This window comes from Bombus flavifrons, chromosome 12 (genome assembly GCF_040668555.2).
Source record: "Bombus flavifrons isolate JBK064 chromosome 12, iyBomFlav1_principal, whole genome shotgun sequence".
In the NCBI taxonomy this organism is placed as follows: Eukaryota; Metazoa; Arthropoda; class Insecta; order Hymenoptera; family Apidae; genus Bombus; species Bombus flavifrons.
The window spans coordinates 528022-540488 of record NC_138453.1 but is presented as its reverse complement, the minus strand read 5'-3'; the positions used below and the strand labels follow the sequence as shown (position 1 = coordinate 540488).

The window sequence follows — 12467 nt, the reverse complement described above, 5'->3', positions numbered from 1 at the left end:
GCCAACTGCTACGCAGCCACATCGCCGTGTAGTACAATGTTTTTTGCATTTACAAGCATGCGAAGATTTCTTTGTATCTAAATCTGCCACACTCTCATCTTGTGAACGGCTTTGTGACGATTCATCCGTAGTTTCTGCCGCACTGCTCTGTTGCTGCGATTTTGTTGTCTCTACCTAAAAAGATTAATATGAAAATTAGCGTTAGGGGTGTCATGAATTACAAAGAGGAGACGAAGAAGGAGATTCGTGTACCTGATTATCACATCCATAATGTCTGCATTTGCACCGTTGTCCACATGGAATGCCAACTGCTACGCAGCCACATCGCCGTGTAGTACAATGTTTTTTGCATTTACAAGCATGCGAAGATTTCTTTGTATCTAAATCTGCCACACTCTCATCTTGTGAACGGCTTTGTGACGATTCATCCGTAGTTTTTGCCGCACTGCTCTGTTGCTGCGAATTTGTTGTTTCTACCTAAAAAGATTAATATCTAAGTTAACGTTGGGGGTGTCATGAATTACAAAGAGGAGACGAAGAAGGAGATTCGTGTACCTGATTATCACATCCATAATGTCTGCATTGACACCGTTGTCCACATGGAATGCCAGCTGCTACGCAGCCACATCGCCGTGTAGTACAATGTTTTTTGCATTTACAAGCATGCGAAGATATGTCTGTATCCATATCCGGTACACTCTGATTTTGTAAGAGGCTTTGTGGTGATTCGTCCGTAGTTTTGCCGCACTGCTTTGTTGCTGCGAATTTGTTGTTTCTGCCGTAACAATTGTTTTTGTGTTTTGTATTCTAGCGTTCTGCGTTTCTGTATGAGGAACCAATGCTCCTTCACCTAAGTTCTATATAAGACAGGGAAAATGATAAGGACTCTTTGACTTGCTTGGACATTCTATAATATTTTGAACATTTTCTTTACGTATAGGTAAAGAGATTGTTAAGGTTTTGATATCTGTTCGAATGTACGATTTAGGAATGTCCATGTCAGTAACACGTGGGGGGACTCTACTGCAAGGTGCCTCGAGAAGTGATCAAACATGGTCATCCCTATTTGTCGATAAAATGAATTAATTAATTACTTAATAATTAATAACGAGTCGATAAAATTCCTATAAATCGCCATTATAATAAGTTTCAGTACAAACTCATCGGTGTGACCATCTGAATGCACGAGTCATATAAGATATCTCTCTCTCTTCTCATTCAATAGTGTTCTAGCGCTTCCGAACACACCTTTCTCCTCGATTCCTCGTTGGATTCTAACGGGTATCAGGATTACATCTATGTAAATATTTCAGTTTCGATAAAAAAAATAACGAAATATTGTTAATGCGCGATTGTTAAATTCACCCCAAATTTATATTTCAAATATTCATATAATAGAGGTAGAAATAACGAAATTGCTTACCGTTTGACTTTTGTTGTTGGTGATTTTGTATGAACTAAAGGATTTACAGATGAAACTTTATACCGATCAGTTATTACTGATATGTAATCATTTATTACTCATGTTATGATAATTTATCTTATGATGAGTCTCTACTGAGATTAGAATGTACCTCTTTTAGTTGGACAAAAGAAAAACCTTTTTTTAGTTGCGTTTTTTGTCAACAGTTGTTACATTATGTAAAAAAATAGAAAAAAGTTTGGGGTCCTCAAATACATAATCTTAGTTCAGCTATTTATTAGTTTCCAAGATATTAATAAAAAAATTTTCGGTAATATATATTGCATTCAGTCATTACTGTTGAGGTTGACTGATAGAAGAACGAGTGGACGAATTTGCAATATTAGGTTGTCCGAAAAGGTTCTTTCGTTTCATAAGGTGATAATATATGAACAATAATTTAATAAAGACTAAAGTATATCGACTAAAATGAATTTTCAACATTCGGTAATGTTTGATAATTTGAGAAGCATCATGGAAAATAAGAAATTCAAAATATTTGTCTCTAGCCACTAGCCAGCGACCCTGACTCAAGTGATTCTTTAGGAACTGACGAATTTATAACATCTTACAACAGATGTCGATCATCTTAAATAACTTAAATGACCTCATATGCAAAGTTGTTAAATTCGTCTCAACAAACGCCATCGTACGTACTACAGAAGAAAGTGCAGGTCCATGCGAAATGAAAAAATGTTCATGCTAGTACAAATGACATGCCGAATGCTAAAAGTTAATGTTAAATCTAAATGATGTATGGAAAATTTATTAGAATTATTGCATCGTTCCATTAATCCATAATCGTTTGAAAGGGAATATTCCCTTTTCTCCCCTAAAAAGAATATATAATAAACGATTAATTTCTGTTTCTTAGGCAACTTGTAATCAGTTTCAGTATTGCACGATTCTGTCATTCTTATATTTGTCTATCTCGGATAGAATAGTAGATATGAACTTTTTCATAGAACCGTACACTTAAATAGGTTCTTGTAGCTTGAAACTCAATAGGTTCTCGCCTATGCTATTGTGTTACCAAGCGGGGCAGATTCCTAACTTTAAGCTTAAATACATAGGTTCTTGTATATGCTAAGTTCCAACCAAACAGGACAGATCCCTAATTTTATAGGTTCTTGAAATGCTATTTTCAATTAAACTCAGTATTTGGCCGCACGGAGCAGCACCAGTCCGGACATAACTAGATCCATAAGCGGGAGCGTTCTCATATATATATATATATATATATCAAAGTTATAATATCTGAGTATATGTAAAGTAAATATTTTGAAGATATAAAAGAAAACGTTTATGATTTAAAGATAGAGGATTTTTGAATAATGTGTATTACAAGTTATAGTATTGTATTTGATCACGAATAAACCTAACGACATACATATTAATATACTTAAGAAAATATTTAATTGAATGTATCGATATAAAGCCTGTATTATAGTCGAATTGTATATATTCGATTTAAGTTCTGGGCGTATTTTATTTTGTCAAAGTTTTATGTGAAAATGTCAAATGAAATAAAAGTAGCTCTTAAAGCGGCTCGTGATACATTTAGAGAAAAGAAGTATATAGATGTGATTAAGAAATGTAACAAGATATTAATGAGAGTTCAAAATAATTATAACGCACTTATGTTATTGGCGGCTGCAATGAAAGAAATTGATGAGTATAAACCACAAGTACCATTAATTCTCCAAAAAGGTACAAAAATCCAAGCAGACAATCCATTAGCTTGGTACGGTTTAGTATCTTACTATGAAAGAAACTTGGACAATAATGAACGTTATAACCAACTATTATTAGCTTACTGTAAGCTTTTGGAAATAGAAAGGTATACAATTGCTATATACTTCATAAATGTTATATGTTTGTAAAACTTATTCAGTAATTTATTTTCAGTGACTCTAAGTTTACAAATATTATGAGTAGAATCTCAAAACTTTTTACACAACTTAAGGATGTTACGACTATAACTCAATGTATTGAACATTTAATTGAATTACGGAAGAATTTGGATGATAACAAAATTAAGGTCATTGATAAAACGCTTGGATGGCTGCTATTAGATAATTTTTACAATCTAGATAAATATCAAAATTTATTAGAAAGTGTTTTTAAATCTACAATTAATGATCTTGATGCAACTGACCAACAAAAATTTTATACAGAATACTTAAAAATTTTATATGACAAAGATGAATTAATCGATTTGGTAAAAGAAGCTATCAATATGCATCAGCGATTCCCTCAAGATACATTACCGTTAGGTAAGTATTAAAAATAATATATTAGCTATTTTAACATTCTGTTTATGAAAGTAACAAAGGAATCTTATAATATCGCTTATTAATTTTAATGGGATTTTTTATCAAGCAAACAGAAGAATTTAAAGATTTATTTTTAATATTTATGAGGTAACAGAATTTAATAATAATGCAATCTATATCTATCTATATCATGAAACATGTGGAGTGCAATTGTTTAGTAAACAGTAAATGGTAAATATAATTAATAAATGGCAATGATGTAAATAGTATTAATAGAAATGAGTTCAGTTAGATGTAAATATTAGCATATACGTACTATAAAGAAACAAAAAGAATTCAAAAGTACTGTACGACAAAATTTAAACTTTTTTACATATACATATATTATTATATATATATATATATATATATATATATATATATATATATATATATATATATATATCGTCTATGTATGTATTTTTTAGTTACAATAATAGGCTTTTCCCACAATAGCAACAATTGTTGTGATAAATGCTTCAATTTTGTATAGTTTCTCCATAATTGTTTTATCAGTATTGTTTTATCAGTAGATACATTTCCTGGTATTGGATGCATCTTTATCATTTCCAGATACTATTGAGGAAGCAAGCGTTTATGTTATCTCTTATTCACCATTGCCGATATTCTGGTTAGTAATGAATTATCAAATTTAGCGAAACAAAATTTTTATATTTTTTATTTTATAATTATGGGATTATTATAAACAAATTTCTAACGGTTTGCCAATGAAAATAATGCCAAATACGATTATATTTCAATGAATTTGATCTATGTGGAAAATGTACAATTGCATGATACATTAACTCTGCTATGTTTCTTTGTCATTATCGACCCAATTTTTCAACATTTCAAAAATAAAATAGGGTAAAATAATATTGAACAAGATATGGAAATTCTTATTAATATACATAATTTCTTGTTTCAGTTGCATATTAAACAGCTTCTTAAGACATTACAAATTTTTATTTGTTTACTAAAATGAGAGCAGGATTGAAATATACAAAATTCCATAATGATAGTAGGATTAAGATAATAGCTAGCATTTTCCAGAAACTTTTATATTCTTTGTTAGTAGATATGGCATGATCTCGAACATGCCTGTCAGAGATTTAAAATATATAGTATACAAAGTATAAAAGTATACAAGAACAGTACACATAAAGTATACATAACTTTAGTTGTAATTTATACTTTTAATGATATGACAAAGAGAATAGAGGAGTGCCAGGGTAAATAAATCAAGAAAGAAATTAATGACTAAGTGGTACAAAGAAGCAAAATTGTATAATAAGGTTGCACAATTTAAAGGAATTAAATATTAAAACTAACATTATATACACTGCTACTGGCTGCAGTCTATACCATAGGTATAATATAAATGATATCTACCGTTTCACTTCTGAATTAAAATCGCCACTAACAATAAGTGTTTAAAGCAGATTGAAAAATAACTTTCCTGAATTGTACCGAAGAATATTAGAGAATAGCAGTCTTAACTCAAGAGTTTCCATAAGTATGTTTTGTAGTAGTATATTTTAATAGATTAAACAGCTTCTATTAAACAAGTATTAATTTCCGAAAAAATTGCCACTATTAATATATAAAGCTTACATCTCACTACTGCATTGTATAGTAATTGCAAGCAATAAGTGCTTGAAATTTGCATATTAATTAAAATTAGAAACTATGTACACTTATAATCATTCAATTGTTATTTTCAGCATTTAAAATATTATTTATCAAGATATGAATATATTATTTGAGAAATTTTTCTTATGTTATGCATACATATATATATATATTCTAAACTACCGAGCATATTTCAAGTTGTTTTCATATATTGTTAGTTAAGGGATGAAATTTAGCAAAAATAGCATTTAATCACTATTTGTCGATTTTCCATATTTATGTTTTAATCACTCAGTTATGAAAATTATTTTAAAAGATCGTAATAGATCGATATTTGTTAAAAACGAAAAATAATAAAAATAATTAGTAATAAAGATTTAAATGTCGTGAAAGTCATTGGAAGAAACATAATACAACACGTTATAACGCAGTACTTGTCTTAAATTATTTATTAACTATTATCGAACTGATACTGATCAAAAACCATTATTTAAAGAGATAGTAAATTAGCGACAGCCATTGAAATATTCGTGATTCGAACTTACCTGGCTCTTATTTTTCAACTCTCGTCGCTGTCCGTGAAACAATTATTCAAAAAGTTGTTAATAAATGAAAATAAAATTTAAAATAAAATTTACTGCTATTGCTTTCATGTGATTACATATTTAGACAATAGTAGAAAATGATTTGGAGATTTATGTAAATCGAAAACTTGTTGCACAGAATACAGTAAGGTTTTATAGAAAATCTAGCTTGAAATTCTTCGTATAATGCAATTTCCTATTTCAAATACTGCAAAAACGAAGTCTCGAAGATATCACACAGAAGTAGATTACGCACGTATGGTATACGGAAAACTGAATTCCCCGCAATTCTACACATACTTTTATACCAAGATTTTTTATCTTGCAGCGCTCTGCAGAGTGACATAAGTTCAAATCCGTTTGAAATCATAAAATTGCGGATTTTTATTAGAAGTGCGCGATCCCCGCACTTCTGGATTCTTGGGATCCCCGTTAGTTTCGGTATTCGTAATCGAGTATTGAAATATAGTACCAACGAAAATTATGTAATGCCGCGAAGTGCAACGACAGAGGCACAAGTCGCCCCAAATTGTTATCTTACACCAAGAAAATAACAATTAACGTGTGTCACGTTTTAAGGTGTGTACATGCGACGTACGTACGATGATGTACGTAGACGTTGTAGCGAGTCTGTTGTGAGCCGATCATAAAAACTCTCGATATCAAGATATGCAAAGTTTCTGAATACAGCAAGAGCAGGGTCGTAGAAGAGAGACACCGTGACGACAGAAGTGACAAAACAGAACCGTAGTACGAAACGTATCGCGTAACCCGATAGTACTAGCACGTCAAGTCTACGATGAACTTCCGCCGAAGATTTCGGCAATTCAATTGATATTCAAGAAATCGTGCGAGAGTGCCAGCATTGAATCATCGCTCACAGCGTTGGATCACGTACGAATATGAAATTATATTATATATTATATAATTATATGCGGAAGAGTGGAGTCGCATGTTAGTCACTGATGAATCACGATACTGTCTATACGATCAACAGGTCATCAACAGGTTTGTTATCAATACGGTCCCCATTTTGGAATATGGACAATGGAAATGTGTGTCTCAAGTAAGAGTTTTCAACGCCGGTGGTTATTGGTGATGACGTGAATCGGAGTTTAGTTTTTCTATTGCACAGACTGGACGGTAGTGTCATTACCAGCACTAAATGTAACTTGTCATGTAGACGAAGTGGGAAATATTTAAGGAAAGAATTCAGTACCTAACACCGGTAAAAGAAGTTCTTATCAACATATGTCCTGTTTGACTTTCTTCAGGAGATACAGCGTCTTGTGTTCTGCGATTTCATATTTCATAGAATATACTTAAAATGACTTGCATTTGAATGCATGCACGAAGATCTTTTGTTATCGATCTAATGACTCTGTCAATACTGTCCAATAATAATAAATAATAAATAATAATAATAATAAATAATAATACTGCGTCCGATAATTTGAGCAGTGTGTGCGGGTGCCTGTTATCTGCAAATAGCGCGCCTCTACATCAGATTCAACTGGTGAGAGAGAGAGAGAAAGAGAGAGAGAGAGGGTGAGAGAGAGAGGGAGAGAGAGAGAGGATACAAGTCAATCTCATAACACTACAACGCTACAATCCAGACCTATCATTGGATTAATGCATCCAGCAATAAATACGAACCTGTTCAATGAGAGAAACGACAGCTACACCCAATATTAATATCCGGAAAGGAAAAGATGCAGACCAATCTGATACAAGTAGATACACTTACATTCGCCATACGCAAATAGTACAGATATCCTTCTTGCGTCAGTGGGGAAACACGCAATCGCAACTTCCCAACTTTTTAATTTACAGAAGGTTAACGCAACACACACCTATAATAACTAATATAACTGGCTCACAGAAACCGATAATGTAGACAACACGTCAGAATCTGACATGAGAACTGAATTGCAAATTCAACGACAAAAAGACAATCCAACGAAGTTCATTGAAGGGCAGAAGCCAACAGAAATAAAAGCGTAACCAACACAGCAGAAAGAAGATCACCTATCAATGCGATGAATATTTATCGACAATAGTATCACTTTCTCAATCAACTCACCCCAACAGTTGTTTGTCATAAATACCTGTTGGATAAACGTATCATGCAGAACAACCTAAGGAAATATTTCATTGTAAAAAGTGTCAGAGGATTGGCCATTTCAGTAGTAGTTGTACACTCGAATACAGATGCGATGTGTGCTAATAATCATAATCATTCAGGAAATTGCACAATCAAACATAAAAGTGATAAAACCAATGTCGAGTGCAGTCGGCACTAACTGCGGACAAACAAGGCATCCAGCATTGTTCAAGAAGTGCTCAACGAGGTAGCCCTTATTTTTTGACCTCCGATTTGCTTTCGATCTTACCGTTCCAAACTGCGATACTTGAGGACAAAATAATAAAATTTATTACGCGAAATTGCAGAGTGATTGGACAACTGGAATCCGTGCCACATTTAAGTTATTATGACTCCTGCAGTTACATACAGTGGTTTAAAGTCTTAAACGCTGCTTCATATACTAATTTCAGAAATAAAACTCAAATATTTTATATATATTTGTAGTTGCATCATATAAATATTATCATTACACGTCTAAGACATTGTATTTTTATGTAAAAATATTCACTAATATTTTTCAAATAGCGGATTATGCTCGAAATTGACGCGAAATCATTAAAATTTGAAAACTAACTTAAACACGGCACAGGTTCTCGTTGAGGAATCACTTTGAAATTTTTGCACATTTTCTCCCCAAATGTCAGAGTTTCGGACGGTGAGATAATGGTAATAGATTTTCTCCAAGAAATTACAAATAATTCAAATAATTGCAACAAAAGTTACAAAATTATTTTTGTGGATGAATTTGAAAATTGGTTTATGGGATCCTTAGAATGACTTTATGGAAGTTGAGATAGGAAACTGCCTATGACGAATGTAATCTTTTTACCACCTAGATTGAGTTTCATCTCACTGTGCGTTCGAATGCCACGTATGTGATGTTAATGTCTTTAAGTCACATGTAACACATGTAAATCCTCAGGTGGTAGGCTCACGTTCTCCGCTTTGGTATAGGATCTCCAATAACCATAGTACAAACATGCGCCACTGACGGCAATAATAACATCTTAATCTCATATAATATTAAATTCCCGATCACTTTTTATTCGGAATTGTTACTAGTTGCTTGCTTATACTGCCTACTCGGTACCAAGGTTGGACGCACACGAGGTTGGAACATGGGCTGCTTCGCTCTACTTGTTCATCGCTTGTCTCTCTACACATGAGCGTTACTACGCTTGCTGTATGCATGTATAGATATGTATTATTATTAGGTATATAGCTTATGCATTATTATTAAGTATTGTATTTATTTGTGTATTGTCGTATGTTATTTTGTATACATATTATTATATGTATTATGTAGCAAATGTTTTTATCATATATCTTTAAAATGAAGCTTTCAAACTATTTGAATATTATTCATTACGTCTAATGATACTGCTTCAAAAATATGTAATAAGAGAATTTGCTCCGTTTAGTTCATTTTAATTCATTATATTACATACACACACATACATATATGTATCTTAATGTATTTATCAATTATTTCTCTGAAGTAATCGGTCTTCTCCAATTTATGTTTCTATCCATAATCGCAGATACTGAAAAAACTTGTCTGGAAAATTTCCTAATTGGTGGTGCGAAAATGTTGACATTCGCCTTAGAACGAACGCATCTCATTAATTGGATAAACATTATACTTACCAATTTTCAGATAAAAGCGTATATCGTAGCGAACGTAGCAACGACGTGTTACGTACTCAAAAATAACAACTGCTGCATAATTTTACCGTTCTTCTGTATGTTCATATCCCACGGCGCTTAATGTTGGCGTCCCAAATATCGATGCTCTGGCTTACCGCTCTCTGTATGGTCAGGCCCGCTGCAGACGAACTTTTGTCGTTGCGATCCCGTTGCGATCACATATCTATCTTCGTTGTTTTTAATTAAGAAAACAAAGGAAGACACAAGATCGCAACGATGAAAGTCGCTCGCCTGCACCGGTCGTTAATTAGGTCGTAAATATACGGCGTAGTGAGCGATAGGTGGCAAGTGGCAAAACAAGTGATTTCACAGACAATGCCAAATGCCAATGTCCTAAATATCAATTTTGTCGCTTACTGTTTGCCACTTCTCTGTATGTACACGGCTTTAGGATTACAAGTGGAGAAGCGTCCGGAGAAATGTGAACTATAGAATTACTTCATACCTTTGTTAGGCAAAGCGTTCATCCCTTGACCGCGGCTACGTTCGGCGACTGGCTATCGCCTCGAGCCCAAGCTCATTATCACAAATCTTGAACAAATACAATCGGATCGAAAGACGACAATTGTTTAATTACGCCTATGATAGAATCTAGATTACGGTGTTAAGGGATTTTCCCGGGGTTCCAAAGGGAAGGCTCCGATGTCCTTTCATCTCCGACATATATATATAGTGTTAGGGACAGTAGAACAAGAATTTTCGCGTTAATGGATTGGTTAGGATTTTGAATTTTCTTTGTTTAATACAAATTTTATCCCTACGTTTCCTTCTTCTTCTCTCTTAATTTCGCCAGTGCATAACGAAATTATTAGAGAAGAAGAAATTTTTATAAAGTCAAATTTCTTACCTTGAGGAGTAAGTGCCGTCGGGGGCCATCACCTCGCCTGCGGTAATGATCATCGGTGTGTTTATTATTGGATTTTATTATTCAACTCGGGTATAATTATTATTAAAACCGTTAGTTTTATTTATTTATTTTGATTAAAAAAAAATACACACTGAATAAAGCTTGCAGTTTATTATTCGGACTAATGTCGCGGATACAAATATATTTATTTATAAAGATATTTTGATCTCGCCAACGAAATGAACACTTAGAAGATTTCTAATTTAATTGTGACTTAGACTGAGCAATTAATGAGAGACCGTCGAAACGCAATGCACGATAGACGACAAAATAATCACGTAACGTACAATTGACGACAAAATAATCACGTAACGTACAATTGACGACAAAATAATCACGTAACGTACAATTGACGACAAAATAATGGGCCATAGGTTTTCAAATCGCGAGTCGGCTATTGGTAGTAGCGCGTGTTCATTTGTGTATTCGAAACCTTACTCGCGCGATTTGCATATAGTAGTTTTCGTTTCCTCGTTACGGCACGCGCTGAGCGCGGGACGTGACACCCCCGCCCTTGGAGTTCAAATTTCCAAAGGAAATTTGACTGATAATGTCCCTGAGTTCGCTCAGGGCGGATGTAGGTGCTGTTGGTTGTTGAGCAACTGTTGATGTTATTAATATTCCTTGAGGTTGTGCCGTTTGATTGTCGACATTTCGTCCTCTTTAGAAGTATAATAGCAGGTGGGTGACTGTGCCGCATATTGCTCCTAGTAGGGCGATTCCACATCCGTAAGTCTCGCGTAACTGTTATCCGTGTATTGCTATATCTACTATCGTCTTCATTAGTTTAAATATTACAAGTATTCCAAATATTGCTGCTCTGACCGTTCCAAATTCCATAGGACCAGTCCATAATTTCGATGTGGTGCGATTTCCTTGCCAAACCGGTAGTTCCGAATAACTGTTAGAATTTAATCTTGAAATTAAGATTAATAAACTGTGTGGAAGACACAATGTGTGTATTGAAACAATACTTTATGATTTTTATTAAACAAAGTTACAAGTAAAATACAAGTAAGCGTTATGAATGTTGACAGTTGGCTAGTTGTTCACAGACTGACTTGCTTAGTGACCCATGGCCCTTAAAAAGGTTTAGAACTCCACTCTGTATGCAGCAATGAGTGTGACCTGTGTGAGTGTCTGTGTGGCGTCACATGTGCTACAGAACCTTCTAGTAGCTTCTCGACGTGCCCATCGAGAATGTTCCATCCGTATCCTTAAGCTTCTTCCGCCAAATTCTCGAAAGAGCATGCACGTGCTAGCCGCCATGGTACATCTCACGAACGCGCACTAGTGGGGATAGCGTTGGACAACGAAAGGAAGAATCCATACGATCAACCACCTTATCTGCATGCGATTGATATCGTTGTATTCCAACACCCTTCCTCAACGATATTAATCGCTGATTATTGATTCTGTAAATTGCACTTCTGTAATAGAAAAAACAATTTAGTTGCACATAAAGGTTTAGCTAGTGAGTCAGCTATCATTTGATCAGTAAGACAATATTTTAACTCAATACTTTTCTTCCGTCGTAATTGTCTTACAAAATGATATCTGGTTTCTATATGCCATGTTCTGTTGCTAAACTTATTATTTGTGGCTATTTGGATGCAGCTTTGATTATCATCGTAGAGAATTAATTTTCTTCTATCTTCTCATTTGTTTTCGCCGCAATGAGGATGTCGTCTACGTACACAATGAGGTAAATTGT

At 33.8% G+C, this 12467-nt stretch overlaps 1 protein-coding gene across 1 annotated transcript; it reads left to right on the top strand.

The window, feature by feature from the left end:
- The first annotated feature begins 2691 nt into the window (after positions 1–2691).
- Positions 2692–4433, top strand: LOC138185705 (tetratricopeptide repeat protein 37-like). Its single transcript, XM_069124866.1, has 3 exons — positions 2692–3302; positions 3371–3738; positions 4351–4433. The coding sequence occupies exons 1-3, from the start codon at positions 2977–2979 to the stop codon at positions 4431–4433; spliced, it is 777 nt and encodes a 258-aa protein (XP_068980967.1). The 5' UTR covers positions 2692–2976.
- Positions 4434–12467: the final 8034 nt, after the last annotated feature.